The following is a 22639-nucleotide window of genomic DNA, read 5'->3' as shown; positions in this document are numbered from 1 at the left end:
GGATTAAACTCGTGCCAAACATATACAGGCACATGTGCCACCTTTGTCATGTCCCTGACTATGTTTTCAATCACCTGTCCTTGATCATCTATTTGTAGGCAGCAACCGGTTAAGTTAAATCTTCCACAAACTCCCCCTTCAGCTGCTAGCAAGTAGTCCAAGGCCAGTCTATTCTGATAGACAGCATTCCTCATTTGGGTTTCCCGCCAAGCTAAAACAGTCAAAGCTCTGCCAGTTTCATTAGTTGGGGGAAAAGTACCAGCTTGAGCTGCCTCCGATCCACGAGAGGGCGCAGAAGCCTGAGGGATAGAAAAACTGCCTGCAGAGGCTCAGGGACTGCGAGCTGTCTGTGCTGACGCCGCGCTCCGTGCGTGGTCCGGAGGACCTGGGCGCCCTGGAACACATGGTCAGGATGACCACCAGCCTCTAACAGCCCTGCCGTGGCCCTTGCGTGCCAGACCGTGTGCCCCTAGAGCTCCCTGTGCATGGGGAAGAGGCGGCTGGTGGTGCAGGAAATCCTGGCGGCTCAGGAAATTGTGGCGGCGCGCCTCGGGGTGGGGAGGTAGGCGCAGGAGGCAGACGAAGCGGAGGGCACAGAGCAGCACAAGTGGCCCTGCCCAGCCGCCTCAGGCTCCCGGGAGGGCTCCCCAAGGGCAGGCCTCCCACCTGCCCTGCTGCCGGTATCCTGGGGCTCCGCCTACCCCGCCCAGCGGAAGGCCAATCTCCTGCCCCTGCAGCCCCTGCGGCTGAGCAGCTTGCGGCCGGGCATGGTGGTGCCCCAGGTCCGCCTCAGCAAGGCGCCGGCGCCCACCTTCCAGCCCGCCAGGCCAGCTCGGAAGGGCAGCACCAAGGACAGTGGCCACCTGCGGATACCCAAGTGGCCTTACAAGGTGGCCAAGGAGGAGAAACCGGAAGCTGAGGAGGCCGAGAAGAAGCACCAGGCCAAGGTGCAGGAGAAGCGCCCGCCGCCCTGGAAGAAGAGGACGCGAGAGTCCGAGGGTGCTTGACACGGGGCTCCAGGACAGGGTGAGGTGGCGGGGCCGGGAACCATGGCGGCTCCCGGGACCACCAGGCCGCACGCGTTTCCATGCTGTCTTTCTAGGATGCTCCCAGGAAGGGGCTGGGGGAGCCACATGGATTCGCCTGACACCAGCCACCGTAGCCATCAGTACACGTAGCGGGCACGTTGCCTAAAAGGCTCCCTTTAGAGAACCTCAATTAAGATTTGTTTAAAAATCAATTTATGAGGCCGGGTGCCGTGGCTCACGCCCGTAATCCCAGCGCTTTGGGAGGCCGAGGCTGGCGGATCACCTGAGGTTGAGAGGCTGAGAGTAGACTGACCAACACGGAGAAACCCCGTCTCTACTAAAAATACAAAATTAGCCGAGCATGGTGGCACATGCCTGTAATCCCAGCTACTGGAGAGGCTGAGGCAGGAGAATCGCTTGAACCCAGAGGCAGAGGTGGCAGGGAGTCAAGATCGCACCATTGCACTCTGGCCTGGGCAACAAGAGCCAAACTCTGTCTCAATTAAAAAAAAAAAACTCAATTTATTAAAGGGTATTTTCTGTGTAATTTTGTATTTTTAATTATTATCCAATTTGCCAAGTTTTACAAGTGATAGCGCCCCTTGTATCCAACGCAGTTTTAATACACTTGCCTGAAGACCAGTATTTTATTTAAAATACTGTTTCTAGCAATAAATATTTATGATATCTGTAGGAGTTTAGACAGAAATCATGGGATTCTCTCCTTTTTGGCTGTTTGCTTTGGTCTTTTCTTCTCATTGTGGATGCACGTGCACACTGGATGTTTTTATTAGTTAGATTAAGTGATGCCAGATATTTCTATTTGATGGAGGGATTGACTCATTCAGCCACATGATCGAGTGAGAAAGAGATAGCATATTTTATTGTATCTTTTTAAAAAATATTATCCATACAGTCATATATTGGGGACAAACATTTATCGTAATATTATAAAACAATGCAGAGATAAGCATATATGTATTGCTAGAATTAAACTCATTTTAATCAAGGAGTTTTAGATAAACTGGATACAAAATCTTTAACATATTAAAAATAGATACGAGGAAAACGTGTCATTTGATAAAATGGGGAAATGTAATAAACGATTACCAGAAACACAAAATTAAGCCATATATGCTCTTAAGTAAATGGAATTCAGACATCCTTAAAATGTAAAAAAAGGATGCAACAAGAGTAAGGAGCCCAGAATGATGCAAATTAAGGGAATGGGGGGAGGTGATGTTTAGAACAAGCAAAGAGAATGCAATGGGAAGCAAACTTATTTTAGGCAAATTCTCCTGGAGTGGACCAGGAAGCCCTCTCTTCCAGATTCAGTTCCAAAGAGTCCCTTATGTGGGTATTTCTTTTATTTTTCCTTTGAGGACTGCACTTGGTGTTTAGTTCAACTTCATGCGGACCTCATGGAATTTCCAAGACTTGGGGCCTTGGCATTGTGGCACCTTCCTGCCACACGTACATAATTCACAGCATTACCAAGTCACCATGAGCTCCATGCTCACATCTGTCAGCCCAGGACCCAGCCAGGCAGTGTCACATGGTCTCCCAGGCATGCCTTTCCAAGCCGGCTATCCCTGCTGCGAAAATTCTCAAGGCACTGGTCCCGGGAGCTGAGCCCTGGGCCTGTCCTAAAGCTCCACAGGTGACTGCACTGAAGCCCACATGGACAGCTGCAGTTCTAACACAGGGATTTTGAGAGGCCTCAGTCGCCTTTAAGTGGCGCTTTCAGGACACCCATCCTGAGCTCTCACAAATGGCTCCACCTTCCCAAGAATGTCTAATTGTCATTGGAACAGCCAGTGTCAGGCAGCTTCTGCTCAGGCTGATGTGGCATCTGACCCTTGGCGGGTTGCCAGACATTCCTTCCTGTTTCCGCCATGGGAAGTTGGCACTGGGAATGGTATGGAGCCCCCACGTCTACCCTAAGCCTTGGGTGTCTGCTGCTTCCAGGTCAAAAATGGACATTTCTGGTCCTGACCAGCCAATACCACACTGTAACCGATGCTCATAGTCTCCAGGGATGTGTAGAACAGCAATGACAGGACAGCAAACAGCTGGTGGTTTCCCCAGGTCCCACGCTGTTCTGAAGTGGGCATGTTGGGTCTCTGTCCCCAATGTGTTCCAGCCTTACCCAGGTGCACAGGGTACCCTGGGGCCAGCACAGGGCTTGTCAGGTAATGCTCCTGGTGTCCACAAAACAGCTCCAGAGATACCTGCATTTTGAAAAGCCTGCCAATACTACTCAGCAAAAGAAAGAAAAACTATTGACAAAGATGCCAACATGGACAGATCTCAAAATAATCATGCTGATAGCAGAAAGCAAGATGAATGGTTGTCTAGGGATTGGATGAAGTGGGAAGGAAGAGTTGGGAGGGTGAGAATATAAAGAGACGAGAGGAAGCTTTTTGGAGATAATGGGTATGTTCATTATTTTGATTGTAGAGATCATTTCACATATGTAAAACTTCCAATTTTATGTTTTAAATAACACAAAAACTCATTTTTTTAAAAAAGAAATGTATGATATAAAGAAGGATACAATCCATCAGTAACTCAGCAAACCGAAATTGTCATTTGTTAAAAGGAGCATTACTTTAGATATGAGGATCAGTATTTCTGAACTCTAATAAAGGAAGAAGGAGAGTATGAACTGAGTGTTTACTCCCCATGCCGACAACTCATGAAAATTTAAAACTAAAGTAATACAAGAGCAAATGTTTTAAAATTCCTAGCAGCAGTAATCCAAAATGATATAAGTGTACTGAATTTTAGTTTAATATTATTGTGAACATTGTTGCTTGTATTCCTTCTAAATGGGCAAGGAGTATTTTTGCAAAATTGGTGGACTGATAGACTCATCCCTTACTCTTAACCAATGTATTACATAACTCTCAACCTGTGGACATGAAGAATATGAGTCATGGCTGAGTGAAAAAAAATAAAGTCTTATAGAATGTAAAAGTAAATAAATAAATATATGTAAAATGGGCATATAGGGACGGATGTATTTATATTTCACAGAATTAGATTTGAAAAAAGCTATTAAGATTGATTATATCTGAATAATGAAGTGGGTAATGCAGAGGAGCTTTTCATTTTTTACTTTATATAAATTTCCTTCAATTAAATTTCTAAAAGCAAATATTACTTTTTTAATAAAAATGATTAAAAATAATTTTCTTTTCCAGGTATGTGAGAAAACATAGAAACATGAGTTTCCGTGTATCCATGGCAAATAGGAAAAAAAAAAAAGAAAATAAATGTTTGAAAGCAATTTGGAAACAGAGAAGCAAGTTGGTCATTTACATTTACAGACTATATATATCCTCTCATTCTCTGTAGAAAAACAGATAATACTGTACTTTATTTCCTCTGAAGATTTTTCCATATCTTGCAATAACAATCTTCCCAGTACAGTTGATGCCCATCTCTCTTTCTAGTTTGAAAAAGTCTTCAGTGCGAGCATAGTTAACATATACAAGATCTCCCTATAGGGAAAAGAAAATACATATAATACTGCTAAAATTGAAGAAAAAAAAAACAAAAAATAAGTTTGCTTCACAATACTGCGTCATCAAAAGTGTTTCCTTTCTTTATTTGGGGAATAATAAACAGACCCACAGTAATTATGCAGAAGTCATTAGAGAATCTTTTAAAATCCTGAAGAGGTTTAAAGAAGGACAATGTATAAGAGTTATTTATTTGTTTATTATTTTTGAGACGGAATTTCACTGTCGTCCAGGCTGGAGTGCAGTAGCACTCCCTCGGCTGACTGCAACCTCCTCCACCTTCTGAGTTCAAGTGATTCTGCCTCAGCCGCCAGAGTAGCTGTGATTACAGACATGCGCCACCACGCCCACATAATTTTTGTATTTTTTGACAGTAGAGATGGGATTTCACCATGTTGGCCATTCTGGTCTTGAACTCCTGACCTCCAAAGATCTGCCCGCCTCAACCTCCTGAAGTGCTGGGATTACAGGTGTGAGCCACCGCACCCAGCCAGACATATCTAAACAGCATGTCCTGTGTTGAAGAAATTATCAGTGTATAAAAAGCCACAGGGAATAGAGTAAATAAATGTCATTTTAAAGATCCTAACTATATTTATTTAATTTCCAACCATTGCATTAATTTAAGAACCTCTATGGTATGATCTATAAAATCCTATCTATGAATCCATAAAATATTCAAATTATGAAAAACGGAAAGAAGCTTGTAAAAACACCTACTGCTGGGCAGAAGCAGTGGCTCACGCCTGTAATCCCAGCACTTTGGAAGGCCGAGGCGAGCAGATCACCTGAGGTCGGGAGTTCGAGACTAGCCTGACCAACGTAGAGAAACCCCGTCTCCACTTAAAAAAAATACAAAATTAGAAGGACATGGCGGCATGCACCTGTGGTCCTAGCTAAGCGGGAGGCTGAGGCAAGAGAATTGCTTGAACCTGGGAGGTGGAGGTTGCAGTGAGCCGAGACTGTGCCACTGCACTCCAGCCTGGGTGACAAGAGCGAAACTGTCTCAAAAACAAAACAAAACAAAACAAATATAAAAACAAACAAACAAAAAAACACCTACTGCCTCACTGAAAGGCATGTTCAGCAGTTTGTTATTTCAGAGAGTGGCAACTCCTTCAGCAGGGTCAGTTTTTAATGTATTTGTTTTGTTTCTTTTTTCTCTGTCTGGTGTTCTCTTCTATTTTATTATATATTTTTTTAATTTGAGGTATGAGGTTTTCATAGTACTGAATATCAAACAATGAACCCACATGAATGATTCACCTAATTTCTTTGGTTTTAGTCCTCTATACAGGTTTTACATAGCAAAAGAACCATTTAAAGGCTTGGATTACAAATGTGTTTTATTTTACCTCTGGCATGCCTTGGGCTGAGAAAGCATTATATGGTGGCACAATATTTGTAACATTCTCATAGCCATCTGGTGGTGGTTCGAGGTATGATGTTTTGAAAATCTAGCAAGAATTAAAATATGTCAAGTTAGAAAAATTCCAGATTATTATTAAGATATAATTCATTTTGCCTTCAAGTATATACTTCAGATTAAGCATCCTGGAATTAGGTTATATAATTAAATAGATAAATTACACTGACAACAATGAGAAAGAGCCTTATCATTATTACTGTCTTCCTAATAATAGAAACTTTTATAAATGCATGCAATCTCAGGTAACCAAAAGTTTCCTTATAAAGTGTAAGAGCAGAGCTTCAAAGGTGGCACTTTGGTGATCCTCTTTTTTTGACTGTGCCTATTCAGCTTCCCTGGTGGGCTCCTTTTCTTTCATCTTTATTTATTTATTTATTTATTTATTTATTTATTTATTTATTTTTTTTTTGAGACGGAGTCTTGCTCTGTCGCCCAGGCTGGAGTGCAGTGGCGCAATCTCGGCTCACTGCAAGCTCCGCCTCCCGGGTTCACGCCATTCTCCTGCCTCAGCGTCTCCGAGTAGCTGGGACTACAGGCGCCTGCCACCACGCCCGGCTAATTTTTTTGTATTTTTAGTAGAGACGGGGTTTCACCGTGGTCTCGATCTCCTGACCTCGTGATCCGCCCGCCTCGGCCTCCCAAAGTGCTGGGATTACAAGCGTGAGCCACCGCGCCCGGCCCTCTTTCATCTTTATTTAAATAATATTTCCCCATGTTTTATCCCCAGCCCATTGCTTGCCTCTGTACTCCCTCACTGCGAGACTTCATTAAGTATCAGAATTTTACCAATAGCTAATATGCTTATGATACTTACCTTTTCAGATTCATATATTTAAATGTTTGGTGGTTATTTCATCCTGGATGTCCAAACTCAACATGTTAAAATTCAAATTTATCATCTCTCACCCTGGGCCTGCTTTTGATCTGCATTTCCTACCTCTATTAATAGCTTCAGTCATTAGCCACTCACACCAGACAGTCTCGGAGTCATCCTCAACTCTATCTTCCCCTCCTTCCCCAAGTCAATCACTAATCAAGTCCTGCTAATACATTTCCTTACTATTTCTGAAATCCATCCCTCTTCCTCATTCCTACTAACATCCTAAAACTTTATTATCTTTTACCTGGACTATTGTCTGAAGACAACAACTTTAACCCATTGCTTAGCCTAGGTGTAATCTACAGAGGACCTTGTCTATCTAAAATGCCCCTCTAGCCACATCCTTCCCCTGCTCAGGACTTGTCATTGGCACCCATGACCTGAAGCTGAAGTTTAAGCTTCTTAGGACAGCATATACGCCCTTCTATGATCTGTTCCCAGAACATATTTACCGGTTTATCTCATATCATGGCCCATTTTGTATTTTACACTTTTGAAATACAGAAAATCATTACATTCTCCCAATAATACTATGCTAATATATGCCTCCAAGCATTTGCCAATATTTTGTCTTTTGTTGAGAATTCTCTTATCCTATCTTGTCACATGGTTAACTCCTTACGTCCTTTCATGACTCACATGTCAAGACTTCAGGAAACATTGTCTAACTCCCAGGCTGGGCTGAGTGACTCTTTTCTCTGTAAATAATGAACTCTAATCATAATCTTCATAGCACTTACCATATTAATTTGAAGTCTGAAGTATTCTATTGTCTGCCTCAACTTACTTAGGCAAAGGAACCATGTCCTAGTCTCATTCTGGCCTCAGGACTTAACACCATGTCGAACACATAGTGGATACTGAATAATTCACTATTAACAAATTTCTACTTTTACTTGACCCTACATTACAATCCACATAAAACGGTTGGATTGCAAAATATAAAAGGTACCAACAATTTCACATACCTCAGTTTCATGTTCATCCACAATCGATATATAGTTGGCATTTGTCTTATTGGGGTAAGATAAGAGGACATCATAATGAACCAACTTGGGTGAATCTAGTCCAAATTTCTTCCACTGGGTTTGAATTTTCTTGGCAAGCAAGAAATTTTGTTCTGTTCCTGCCAGATGAGGAAGCTTTGTAAAAGAACTAAAATGAAAATAAAATATAAGAGGGCGTTAAAGACTATGCTCAGACGATGTGCCTAAAAACTATTCTAAATGCACTACTTATGTTTTGGCATTAAGTTGTCATTCCTATATGATAGATAAAAGAAACACAGCTAATGCTACCAGTTTCTAGATAGGCCAATTTTTAAGTTATTTGTGTACAACTGCAGTTTTCATATTATGCTTCCTCAGAAAATAACACATTCCATGGTAGACACAATCAGCAAAGACTCAGATATGAGAAGATAGCCTGGAAGAATGTCATACTTCTATACCAATAATGTTCCTTTTTGCTGCTTGTCAGAGAACAGAGACATTTTGGAAAGAAAATTAGATCTTAATATCTCGCAGGGACCAACTTGGGCACTTCCACGTTTAACTTATGTATTTCCACTGTTGATTGTAGCATGTATGCAGTTGCTTATTTATCTCACTGATGTCAAAGTCCATGCATTTTAATTTTTCATATCCCCTAGTGCTTAGTTCTTGTCTTTTACCCAAAAAGTGCAGGCTTGCTGAATTTAATTTGGGCAGTGTTCTCTTGGTTCTGGATGTAAATGGGTTGTAACATTTAAGTGACCTCACAAACATAGTTCTTAGTGAGATTTATTTTACTTGGGGTGAATAATATTTTTAAAGTCCCTGGCCAGGCATGGTGGCTCACACCTGTAATCCCAGCACTTTGGAAGGCCGAGGAGGGTGAATCAACTGAGGTCAGAAGTTTGAGACCAGCCCGGCCAACATGGTGAAACCCTGTCTCTACCAAAAATACAAAAAAATTAGCCAGGCATCATGGCAAGCGCTTGTAATCCCAGCTACTTGGGAGACTGAGGCAGGAGAATTGCTTGAATCTGGGAGGTGGAGGTTGCAGTGAGCCGAGATCATGCCAATGCACTCCAGCCTGGGTGACGGAGTGAGATTATGTCACAAAAAAAAAAAAAAAAAAAAAATTAAAGTCACACATCATCAGTAGAACAAAAATAAACCCTTTTAAAAATTTTTTTGTTAACCAGACAACAGCCACAAAATATACAGCAGTAAAAGGAAATTAACATGTATTGAAAACCTGTTGTATGACAAGCACTCTACATTCACTATCACATGTGTTTTCCCATTTAATCATCACAATCCTTCTTCCATCATCCCCATTTGGCAAATGAGGACACTGACAGAGTGGCTGAATAATCTACTCATAATTTTACAGCTAACAAATGCTGGAGCTGGAATCCAAAATTGTAGTTATCTGATCCTGAGAAATAATGATGTTTCTAAATAATTCATCTGCTGTTATTACCCATGTGATTAAAATTCTTCTACAATTCACTGTACCCTGCATTAAAAAGTTCACACCCCAACAAGGCATCTAAAGCACTTTTAGGTTAGATCCTCTCTTCTGTCTTTTCAGATTAATTCCATATCACTCTCTTATAAACTCCTCTACTCTCTGTCACTGAGTATACTTATTTTTCTCATAAAATGATTATGATTTTTACTACCTTTTAGCCTTTGCACAATGTCTTATCTCAGCCAAAAATATTGTCCCATCTACCTGAATCTCCCTCTATCACCACTTCTAATCACTCTCCTTTCTCATCTGCAAACTATAATCATCCATAAGGACTCTTCAAGCATCATCTTCTCTGAGAAGATGTCTTTCTCTATATCAGAAAATGAAAACTGCACATATCAGATGTTTAATTTCTTACCATCTTTATTTTTTAAAAGTACAAATGTGTTCAGACAGAAGTTATTTTATATGTATAGGAATAAAAAGGCAAAACGGCTAGAGATATTTAATTTCTACTTTACACAATTCATTATTTTTGTTTCTACATAGAGCAGATATGATTCTTGCAATTAGAAAAAAATATATGTATTTCCTTAAATTAGGAGGGAGGATTAGCCATGAATTTTTTGCATCCCATCTTTTCAAGAACCCCCTGAAATGAAATAGAGAAGTACAGAAAAAGAGTAGGAAGGTATAACATCCTTTATTTCATATCAGGGTTTCTCCGTATGGTCTCAAGATGGGCATTACAGCCCCAGGCATACGTATTCACCCAGTAACTTCAGGAGAAACAAGTACAAACTGGAACAACTATTCCTTCTTTTGTGTTTAACAAAGGAACATTTTTGTAGAAGATCTTAGCTAAGTTTTTCTCCCATTTCATTAGGTAAAATAGGTTCATTTACCCCTTCTCAAATCAATCATTGCCAGAGGGAGGATAATGATTGTCTTATGGACTAATCAAGAGATTCCTGGGCTGGGAGGAAGGTAACCTTTACTGAACACATACCCTCCTGAGAGAGGGAGAACACTCACAGTTGAGGCTCTGTTAATAAGAAAGTGGCTGGGAGAAATACAATTGTTCCCATATTTAAGCCCTTTAACTCAATCTTCAAGCCCTCCTTTGCCTTCTAAACTCTTCTGCTGTGTTCATTAACCCTTTAGCTCTGCAATCAACAATTCGCTTATATCTTCAGCACCTTCTCTGAATGTTTCCTTGACCTCCTTGTCTTTCTTTTCTGTTTTTTTGTTTTTTTGATGGAGTTTTGCTCTTGTTGCCCAGGCTGGAGTGCAGTGGTACAATCTTGGCTTACTGCAACCTCCGCCTCCCAGGTTCAAGCGATTCTCCTGCCTCAGCCTCCCGAGTAGCTGAGATTACAGGTGCATGCCACCATGCCCAGCTAATTTTTTGTATTTTTAGTAGAGGTGGGGTTTCATTATGTTGGACAGGCTGGTTTTGAATTCCTGACCTCAGGTGATCCACTGTCCTTGGCATCCCAAAGTGCAGGGATTACAGGCGTGAGCCAACGTGCCCAGCCAACCTCCTTGTCTTAACTGGTTTCCTCTGAGGACCCTGCTCACCTGCAGGCTGTTTTGTTTTCCATGACCCCATATACCTCATGGCTAAAGTTCAGCTAGGAGGCCTTACTCTCCACTGGCTGTTTCAGATATATCTCTTTTTTCTTCTTTCCAAACTAACAGCTTTTTTGAAGCTTACAACAAAAGTCACCACCCACTACACCTTCTAGGTATGTACTGTCATCTACAAAACTTTGAGTCATGCCTCTTCATTCATTAAAGTTGGGGGCCCCTAATATGGTGTATTTCCCTCTATCTCTGTTCTTGTCATCATTCTTGGTGTGTAATATTTGTATGTGGTTGGATGCAAAAGACAGAAAAAACAACACCAACAAGATATTTAATCATCACGAAAACCATTCAAAGATTGTTTATCAACTTATGCATATTATACACTAAAGCATAATACTAATAATATAAATAGAAAATGTTAATGTTTAATCAAGAGCATCACCATATTTTAGTTCTGATACCTCACATCATTTTCTAGGAGATTTCTTCTGGACACTTGATGATGCAGTGCAAATAGTTCAATAGTGTTAACATCTTACCTAGCCTTTTAAGTTAAGCAAATTTAAATGTAAGCACTCTGTCTCACTTGATAAGACATTCATTGCTGGGCACGGTGGCTCATGCCTGTAATCCCAGCATTTGGGAGGCCGAGGTGGGTGGATCACCTGAGACCAGCCTGGTCAACATGGCAAACCCCGTCTCTACTAAAAGTACAAAAACTAGCCAGGTGTGGTGGTGGGAGCCTGTAATCACAGCTACTCAGGAGGCTGAGGCAGGAGAATTGCTTCAACCTGGGAGGTGGAGGTTGCAGTGAGCTGAGATTGTGCCACTGCACTCCAGTCTGGGCAACAGGGCAAGACTGTCAAAAAAGAAGAAGAAGAAAAAAAAAAAAAAACCTCTGCCATTCTACTCCATTGCATGAGCTATATATAGACTGAGTCTCTCTTCAAGTGATGTTCATTCCTACTCCTTCTTTTCCTGTATCATCAAAAAAGCACCTCACAACAGACATTTTGAACTAACCTCTTGATATCTGATGTGCCTTGATAATACATAAGCTGAAATTTAATAAGAACATTATAGCTGATTTATTCCTCATTACAATAGCTCACTCGAGTTCATCCATAGACACTAACATGGAACTTTGTGATCTCAACAGCACAGATGTGTAGAAAATAGATATACTACTCAACTTATGGTGAGGTTATGTCCCTATAAACCCATTGAAAGTCAAAAATATTACTAAATTGAAAATGCATTTAATACCCTGATAAATCCATCATAAAGTTGAAAAATTCTAAATCAAACCATCGTAAGTCAGGGATTGTCTGTTAACTGTAGTGTATGTACTTCACTCATATCTGTCTGTAGGGTTTAACTTGAGTATTAGAAGAAAAGAAGAGAAAGAATGGTGCAGAAAGATATTTTAAGAAATAGTAAACAAGACCTTTCTAAATAAATGGAAGATATAAATTTCCATTGTGAAGAGGCTCAGAGAGCCTAAACAGGCTAAATTTAAAGAAAACTATGCCTAGACACATAGTAGAACTGCCAAAAATAAAAGACAAAAATGATACATGTTACATGATTTAATGACTGTAAACTTCTCATCAGATAACATAGCAGCTAGAAGACAGTGAAACATTTAAAGTTCTAAAAACTTCATGTGTATTAGCGGAGTCAACCCAGAATTCTATATCCAGGAAAAATATGTTTGGAGAATAAAGTTGAAGTAAATAATTTTATGGATGAAGAAAAACTAAAAATTTGTCACCATCAGACTCCACATTACAGGAAATACTTAAGGAAGTTATTCAGACTCAACAGAAATAGCACAGGGCAACCTAAATCTTCAGAAATAAATGAAAAGCATCAAAAATGATAAATATCTAAGAAACATGAAATACTAATTTTAACTTTAACTGGTTTACAATATGTATACATGTTCAAGAAAAAATATAACATTAATATAGCATTATTTTTTGAGGTTTATATTTCATGTATGTATGATACATATGACAGCTACTTTATAAAGGATGGTGGGGGAGAGAGTAAATGGATATACAGAAATGTGAGTTTCTCCATTACATATTAAGTGACACAATAGTAAATTTAAGAATACAGTGAAACATTATAGATGTATCGTATAACTTTTAGAGTGTCCACTAAAAAGTACAGCCAAAGAGGTGTAGCCAAAAGATAAACTGAAATAAAATAAAATTTCATATATTTTCCCCACTATGAAAAAGTCAGAAAATGAGTAAAGGTACAGAAAGAAAACAGAAAACAAACCATAAAGTGGCAGACTTAAGTTTAATTATATCAATCAATAATTATATTATATGTTAATGGACTAAATACTCACAAGGCAGAGGTTACCAGGGTGGATAAAAAAGCAAATATCTATTATATGAAGCCCACAGAAGGCATACTTAAATTAAGATTACAAAAATGCATAAAACAGCAAATGACAACTGTGTTCTCTCTATAGAGGGTACATTTTATTTCTAATGAAAGTGATAGTTAAAAGTAAGTAGATGGAAGAAGACATCCTATATAAACAGAAGTATTAGAAGGCTGACATGGCTCCATTCATATGAAATAAAATAGACTTAAAAAGATTATTACTAAAGATAACTAAGCACACTTCATAAAAATAAAAGGTCATTCTGTTTTGAAGACATAACATCCATGTGTGTATGCCTAATGAATGAGCCTCAGAATACATAGAGCAAAAACTGACCAAATTAATGGGACAAATAGACAATTTCGCATTCGTGAGAAAACTATAACATAGCTCTGGATTAAATTTGACCCCCTCCCAAATTAGTAAAGAAATAAAGGAATTACCCTACCAACCAGCTAAAAAAGAAAAATCATATGATCATATTAATTGATACAGAAAAAGCACTTGACAAAATTCAACACCCATTCATGATAAAAACCCTCAGCAGTCTTGGAATAGAGGGGAGCTTTCTTAACTTGACAAAACGCATCAACAAAATACCGACAGCTACATCATACTTAACGGTGAAACTAAATCTTTCTCCTTAAGATTAGTAAAAAGAAATGAATGTACATTCTTACTACTCTTATTCAACAGAGTAATGGAGGTTCCAGTCAGCACAAAGAGGCAGTTATTCTTAAAAAAGTAAAAGGCATACTGATTAGAAAAATAAAAGAAATGAAATGTTCCCTTTTTGAAGATGATGTTATTGTCTACATAGAAAATTTCAATGAATCTACAAGAAACCAACCAAACCAAACAAACAAACAAAACTCTTTCCCACCTTCCAGCCAAGTCTAGGGGCTCACATTTGTCATCCCAGAACTAGGGGAGGCCTAGGTGGGAGGATCGCTTAATCCAAGGAGTTTGAAACCAGTCTGGGAAATATGGCAAGACTCTGTCTCAGAACACTCCCCCAAAACCAAAACAAATAAACAAACAAAACCTTCTTAGAGTTCAGCAAGGCCACAGGATGCAACATCAATACACAAACACAACAGTATTTCTATATGCTAACAACACTTTATGTGGAAATTGAAATTAAAACACAATATAATTTGCATTTGCTCCAAAGAAAATGAAAGATGCAGATCTAACAAAGCATATAAAGCATCTGCTTAATGCAAATTACAAAATGCTGATAAAAGAAAGATGATCTACAACTGGAAACACACCATGTTCCTGTAATAGAAGACTGGACACAGCAAACATGTCAAGAATTCCCAAATAGCTCTATAGGATTACTGTAATTCCTAGCAAAGCTCCACAAATAGTTTTTTAGACAAATATGTGTTTAATATATATTTTAAATGAAAAGGTAAGGGATACAGTATAGCTACAATAATAGTTTAAAAGAATAAGGGGCCGGGCGCGGTGGCTCACGCTTGTAATCCCAGCACTTGGGAGGCCGAGGCAGGCAGATCACGAGGTCAGGAGATCGAGACCACGGTGAAACCCCGTCTCTACCAAAAAAATACAAAAAACTAGCCGGGCGTGGTGGCGGACGCCTGTAGTCCCAGCTACTTGGAGAGGCTGAGGCAGGAGAATGGCGTGAACCCGGGAGGCAAAGCTTGCAGTGAGCCGAGATTGCGCCACTGCACTCCAGCCTGGGCGACAGACCGAGATTCCATCTCAAAAAAAAAAAAAAAAAAAGAATAAGGTAAGAGAAATCATTCTATGTTTTGTTAAATTCTGCTATATCACTTTAATAATCAGGACAGTACGGTACTGGAAAAATAGGGTAGAATATAAAACCCAGAAACAGAATAAGACTCTGTCTCTACAAAAGAGAGAATCTAGAAATAGACTCACACAAATACACCCAACTAATTTTTAACAAAGGTGCAAAAGCAATTAAATGAAAGAAGGATAACATTTTAATAAATGGTGATAGAGCAATTGGACATTCTCAAGCAAAAGAATAAACTCAACCTAATCCTCGCATCTTTATGCACAAAATAACTCAAAACAGGTCAGAAACTTTAACGTGAAAGGTAAATTATAAACCTTTGGGGGAATAAAGAAGACAAAATTGGTCAAAGTCCAGATCAGAGAGTTCTTAGATATGAACCCAAAAGCATGATCCAAAAAGAGAAAAATTGATAAATTACACCTCATCAAAATAAGGTTTTAACTTCTGATCTGCAAATGAGGGTGGGCAAATAGACAAATTACAGACTGGAAAAAAATATTTCTTCACTGCATTTCCAACAAAAGACTTGTATCTAGAATGGAATTGACCCTTGAAACATAGGTTTGAACAGCATGGGTCCACTTATATATGAATTTTTTTCAATAAATATATTGGAAATTTTTTTTGAGATTTGCAGCAATTTAAAAAAAAACTCATAAATGAACCACATAGCCTAGAAATATAAAAAATGGTTTGTCATGAATGCATGAAGTACATGTAAAAGTATTTTATCATTTACTGTTTTAAAATAACATGAATCTATTATAAAAAGTTAAAATGTATCAAAATATATGCATACACTTACAGACTACATGGTGCCATTTGCAGTCTAGAGAACTGTAAACAAACATAAAAATACAATATAAAGTCATAATTATGTAAAATTAACTGTAATACATTGTGTACTGCAGAGATACATTTGTAGCAACAGCTTATTGCTCTTGCAGTGAGCTTGTGCGATGACTATCTGCATAAACCACTGTATGATACTAACCATCTCCCTAATCATCACTACGTGAACAGTTTGTTTCTCCAGTAAATTGCTTATGGCAGTTTAAAAAATGATCTCCCACGGTTCTCATGTAGTTCTCACCGTGTTTAGTATAATACTGTAAACCTTGAATAACACCATGGGATCCATACGAAGTGCCATTAATGATACATCATAAGAAAAAGATGAATTGCTTGGTATACCGTAGACTGAGGTGTGCAGCTGTGATTGCCCTCCATTTTCAAGATAAATCCAGCATAAGGACTATTGTTAAAAAAAAAAAAAAAGGAAAAATTTGTGAAGCTGTCATGGCAGCTATGCCAACAAGTGTGAAAACCTTGTTCTTTTGCAAATTACCTTTTTTTCTTGTATTGAAAATGTAGCTTTTATGTAGGTGTAGCATTGCTATAAGAAAGGCATATCTATAGACTCTAATTAATGTGATTTGAGAAAAAGCAAAGTCATTCTATGATAATTTAATGCAAAAGGAAGGTAAAGGTGGAGAATAGTATGCCTGCAAAAGATTGTTTGATAAATTTAGAAAGAAGTTTAACTTTTAAAGTGTCAAGATAACAGGAGGAGCAGCTTCTGCTCACCAAGAGGCAGTGGACAAGTCATCAGATGACATTAAGAAAATTACTGAGGAGAAAGGGGATATCTGCCTGAAAAGGTTTTTCAATGCAAATGAAAATGCCCTATCCTGGGTGCGGAGGGGGATGCTACAAAGGATATTTAAGAGTAAGGAAGAGATGTAAGCACTGAGATTTAAGGCAGGAAGGGATAGGCAAATTCTACTGTTTTGTGCAAATGCACTTGGGTTTATGATAAGGACTGCCCTTATCTATGAAGCTGCTAACCCCCAAGCCTTGAAGGGAAAAGATAAACACCAGTTCTCAGTCTTTTGGTTGTACAACAAGAAGGCCTGGACAACAGAAACCAATGTTCTGGATTGATTCCACCCATACTTTGTTCCTGCAGTCATGAAATACCTTGCCAGGAAGGGATTGCATTTTAAAATTCTTTTGGTATTGGAAGACACGTCTGGCTACCCAGAAACCCTGAGATCAAGTAGTCTACTTGCCCCCAAACACATCTCTCTAATTTGCCCCCTAGATCAAGGGGTCATAATAACAATTTTAAGGCTCACTGCACTCTATGGAAGGGATTGTCAATACTACGGAAGAGAACCCTGACAGAATTTAATGAAATGCCGAAAAAAATTACACCACTGAAGATGTCATCATTGTTATAGAAAATGCTGTGAAAGCCATCAAGCCCAACACAACAAATTCCTGCCAAAGAAAACTGTGTGCAGATGCGGACATGACTTCACAGGATTGATGACAGAGCCAAACAAGATAATCATGAAAGAGATTGTGAATATGAAAAAAAAAAAAAAAGGTTGAGAGATGAAGGGTTTCATGATAGTAATCTTGGAAAAATTCAAAAGGTAGTAGACACCAGAAAAATTAACAGAAGATGATTTGATGGAGATGAATACTTCTAAACCAGTACCAGATGATGAGGAAGAAGACAGAAGCAATGCCAGAAAACAAGATGATATTAGACAATCTGGCAGAAGGGTTTCCATTATTCAAGACTGCTTTTGACTTCTTTTACAACACGGTCCTTTCTATGATACAGGCACTAAAACTAAAGCAAATGATGGAAGAAGAACTGGTAGTGTATAAAAATATTTTTAGAGAAAAGAAAAAGTAAAAAACAGGCATGATGTCTAAGAATTGAACAGAATGTGACTGCCTTTCCTGACTCCCCTTCTCTACCTTCTCTGCCTCTGCCATCCTTGAGGCAGCAAGACCAATCCCTCCTCTTCCTCCTCCTCCTCAGCCTACTCAATGTGAATATTGGATGAAGGCCTTTATGAAAATCTACATTCACTTAATAAATAGTAAATGCTTTTCTCTTATGATTTTTTAAAAATCATTTTCTTTTCTCTAGCTTACTTTATTGTAAGAATACAGCATATAATACATATACAAAATACATGTTAATTTTCTACATTATTTCTAAGGTCACTAGTAGGCTATTAATAGTTAAGTTTTGGGGGAGTTAAAATTTATGTGTGGATTTTTGACTGCATGGGGGGTCAGCACCCTATGCCCACATTATTCAAGAGTCAACTCTATGTAAAGAACTCTAAAAACTCCATAGGGGGGTTGAGGATGGTGGCTTATGCTTGTAATCCTAGCACTGTGGGAGGGTGAAGTGGGTATGTCACTTGAGCTCACGAGTTCGAGACCAGCCTGGGTAAAATAATGAGACCTTGTCGCTACCAACAACAAAAACAACAACAAAAAATAAACAAATAAACAAAAATTTTAAAAATTAGCTGGGTGTGGTGATGCATGTCTGTAGTCCTAGCTACTCAGGAGGCTGAGGTGGGAGAATCCCTTGAGCCTAGGACATGGAGGTTGCAGTGAGCTGAGATCGCAACACTGTACTCCAGCCTGGGTGATGGAGTGAGACTCTGTCTCAAAACAACAACAACAACAACAACAACAACAAACAAAAAACTCCACAGGGGAAAACAACTTATATCTAAATACAAAATAAGCCAAAGCCATGAATAGACTTCTAAAATTATTTCTTTATTTTTAAATTTTATGGCTACCTACTACTTGTACACATTTATAGGGTATATGTGATATCTTGATAGAAGCATACAATAAGTAATGATCAAATCAGAGTAGTTAGGATATCTATCACCTCAAACATTTATCATTTCTTTGAGTTCAGAACATTTCAAATCCACTCTAGTTATTTTGAAATATACAATAAATTATTGTTAACTATAGTTGCCCTATTGTGCTATGTAATACTAGATCTTATTCCTTCTATCTAACTCTATTTTTGTACCCATTGAACCAACCTTCAGTATCGTCCACCCTCCTCACTACCCTTCCAGTTTCTGGTAACCATCATTCTATTCTCTATCTCCATGAGATCAATTTTTTTTAGCTCCCACATATGAGTTAGATCATGCAATATGTGTCTTTCTGTGACTGGCTTATTTCACTTAATATAATGACATTTAGTTCCATTCGTGTTGCTACAAATGATAGGATTTCTTTCTTTTTTATGCTGAGTAATAATCCATCCTGTATATACACCATAATATTTGTTGATGGAAGTTGATCATCAGGTTGATTCGCTATCTTGGCTACTGTGAATACTGCTGTGGTAAACATCAGAGTGCATATATCTCTTTGGAATACTGATTTCCTTATTTTGAGGTAGAAATGCAAAATGATGCAACCACTTTTCACTTATCTTAGGCATTTTCTTAAAAAGTTAAATTTATGCTTATCATCAAACTCAATCATTTCGAGAGAAATAAACCACATATCCACAGAAAGACTTGTAAACATCTGTTCATAGCAGCTTTATTCACAATAGCCAAAAACTATAATCAACCCAAATTTCCATCAACTATACATTGCAGTATATCCATACAATGGAATTCTAGTCTGCAATAAAAATAATGAACTACTAATACATGCAACAATCTAGATGAATCTCAAAATCATTATTCTGAGTAAAAGAAGCTAGATACAAAAGAGCATATACTCTATGATTCCATTTAAATAAGATTCTAGAAAATGCAAATGAATCTCTAGTGATATAAAATTTATTAGTGATTGCCTAGTGCCAGAGATGGAGGGGGATGGGGAATAAAATGCAAAGGGCATAATGGAATATTTTTGTAGCGTGATGGAGGAGGTGGTTTTTTCAGTATAGCATACATCTGTCATAACTCTCAAATTGTAGGCTTTATAGGGATGCAGCTTATTTTATGTAAATTATACTTCACTAAAGCCGATTTTAAAAATTAACACCCATTTGAAAGAGTCTGAATACAGAAATAAATATCATGGCCATTGTTCTTAAGGAGTTTATGATCACTCCCCCAATTTCCACTGTTTTTCATGGTTAGACGCTGGAGGAATGGCAATGATTCTTTTTGGTTTCATTTTGTCTTATTTGTAAACAACAAATTTATACCTGCAAGATGGGATAAAGGTTTAACTTTTGGCAGACAGAATCAGACACTTTGATCACTTTTCCACTAAATCGCTTAGTCAACCAGCATCTAACTTTCCCTGACAGAATAGGGTATCTAAAAAAATTACTGATTAAATCCCAGGCACTGATGAACAAAGAATAACATTCAGTTAGATCCAAAGTTACATGAAGTTGAAACATCTCTTAATAAGCCAACCAGATACTTTTTGTTAGATAAAGTTAGGGAAGAAACACCTACTTTTATAACATTGTAACAGATTTCACCCTGAGTGGCATAGAGACATTAAAAAAAATAATAAGTTGATGAATAATATGTAATTTCACACAGAGAAGACTGTCCTAATGTGTATAACCAGGTATAATATGCTTCTCACTGTGATATTTTAAACATGATTTTTAAGATCAAATACGTAAATAAACTTACCGAATAAATGATTTGATGTTTTCAGCTTTCATTTCAGATACCAGTTCCCACCGTATACTTTGATGATAAGGCACAGAAGTGGTTATTTCTTTGAGAGGCTTAATAAACCAGCCTGAGGAAAAAAATACACATACATGCACACATATACACAAAATCACTTCGAGTTCATTAAAACTAGAAGCCACCCCTCTCTCCTTCCCCACAAAAAGCCTTTATCTGACAAATAGATCATGGTGAGCTTTAAAAAATAATGTTCATATTAAATGCAGAAAACCTGTAAATTCTGATATGTAGTATAATTTTGAGATGCTTAAAAGGAGTTTTATTTAAGATAAGCTCTTTCATTTTCTCACGTTATGCATGAAGGCGTGGCTTTTCTTTTTCTTCCCTGGATATCTAGTCCCTGACACATAGGGAACATTCCACAAATATTTATTTACATATACAACAGGGTTTTGTTTTGTTTTGTTTCGTTTTGCTTTGTTTTTAGTGCTGTCCCTATTAGTTGAAAGTTTTGACTCATTCATGTTGCTTGGAAACAAAACGATTTTTTTTCATCCCTGCAGATAGTGACAGCTGTAGGTTGTCTCTAGTGAACTCAGGGAACATTTAATGAATTTGAATTTTAAGCACACTTTGTCTGCTAGGAAGCCCAAAATACATTCCATCTGGTTTCTGAAATTTGCAGAGTTTATCATATCTAGCCCAGCCGGCCAGGGCTAGCGCACAGCCCAATCCCTTCCAGCTCCAGGATTTCTCCCTTTATCTCTGCAGAGAATCACGAGCCCCGGAGTCAGGAGAGAGTGTTTCGTTCACTTACCCACCAAAAATCCCACCAGGAAAGATGCCAGCGCAGCAGCCAAGCACATCCAAAGGTACAGACGGCCCCTGGACTTCGCCATGGCTTCTTTAGGACTGAGCTTGGAGCGCCTGCTACATTGGCGAGCTTCGGGGCTGCAGAGAAACACAGAGCGCGCAGGCAGGAGGCTGTGAGCGCTGAGTGGCCTCTGCTGACATTCGCAAGGCCACGCCTCCGCCCTACCCGCTGGGGGCCTGTGGTCCCCAGGGGCCCTCGATGGGTGAAAGGAAGCCCTGCAGAGGGAGGAGGCATTCTTCCTGTTGGCGGACAACTTCCATTCTGTGGATCCCGCAGTCACCCGGAAGTAGTAGGTGGCGGGAGCTGCTGAAAATGTCCCTAATTATTTCCTAAAGAACTCGAGGGCTGTTTGACACGCCCATCCCCCAAAATGCCCAATTTCGGCTCAGAAGTGAATTTAAGTATTGCTTTTCCTGATCTATTGGTTATTCTTCTTCCAGATTCTCTGCTGTAATTTCCCACTCGTCAAGCTCGGAAAGAATTTCTGGTCCTGGGTGCTCCGCTGTTAAAGCTGTTAACACCACTAATACCTCAATCACTGTCAGCATCAAAATCGATGGGATTGCGTTCTTTTGTTCCCCTTTACTTAAACAAAACTCCAAATTTCTGTAATTCTGTTCCCACTCATTTAACTGAGGTTTTTACCTGCCTCACTGGAATGTTTTAAGTTCTCATTAGTAAAAGTAATCATTGAAAGGACCTTGCACTGCCAGTAGTTACTGAGAGTAGGCTCTTCATGCTGAAGCTCAGACACCAATTTCCCAAAATATGGTGCTTTGACATGCTAAACCGAAGAAACCAGAGGGTCTCTCTGTCCATACCCCTCTCTTCCAGCTCCTCTCTCTCAATCCTTTGTCTCTCCCACAGCACAGAAAAAAGCTGTTCTCTAAAGTTCCCTTATCTGCCTAAAGTCCAGAACTACTAAAGGAAAAAACAAACAAACAAAGAAAAAAACAGTTTCTTTCCTGAGTTTTCATTAACCGAACTAATACCTCAGGAAGAAGAACTGCAGTCTGTCAAAACAACTGGCAGACTTTGTCACAGACCATTGTCTGCCCTGTAGGGCCAACAGATTTTGTCCCAGGCCATTGTATGTTCTTCAAGCCCATTGAATTCCCCTAAAATTCATTTACTACCCTCCTAAAACTATACACACGTTCCCATCTTCCTTTCCTCTAAAAAGATGG

At 39.0% G+C, this 22639-nt stretch overlaps 1 protein-coding gene and 1 pseudogene across 1 annotated transcript; both read right to left on the bottom strand.

Moving 5' to 3' along the window:
- LOC129485349 (tripartite motif-containing protein 64C-like) overlaps positions 1–22639 on the bottom strand; it is a 109125-nt pseudogene that overhangs the window by 42390 nt on the left and 44096 nt on the right.
- LOC129484737 (N-acetylated-alpha-linked acidic dipeptidase 2-like) lies at positions 1965–21559 on the bottom strand. The gene is made up of 5 exons (XM_055283224.2): positions 21396–21559; positions 20576–20687; positions 7833–8019; positions 5911–6012; positions 1965–4534 (listed from the first exon to the last, which is right to left on the bottom strand). Exons 1-5 carry the CDS (start codon positions 21475–21477, stop codon positions 4376–4378), a joined length of 642 nt encoding a protein of 213 aa, XP_055139199.1. The 5' UTR covers positions 21478–21559; the 3' UTR covers positions 1965–4375.

The sequence above is a fragment of the Symphalangus syndactylus genome, chromosome 6 (genome assembly GCF_028878055.3).
Source record: "Symphalangus syndactylus isolate Jambi chromosome 6, NHGRI_mSymSyn1-v2.1_pri, whole genome shotgun sequence".
Classification (NCBI taxonomy): Eukaryota; Metazoa; Chordata; class Mammalia; order Primates; family Hylobatidae; genus Symphalangus; species Symphalangus syndactylus.
This window is presented reverse-complemented; position numbering and strand designations above follow the sequence as displayed.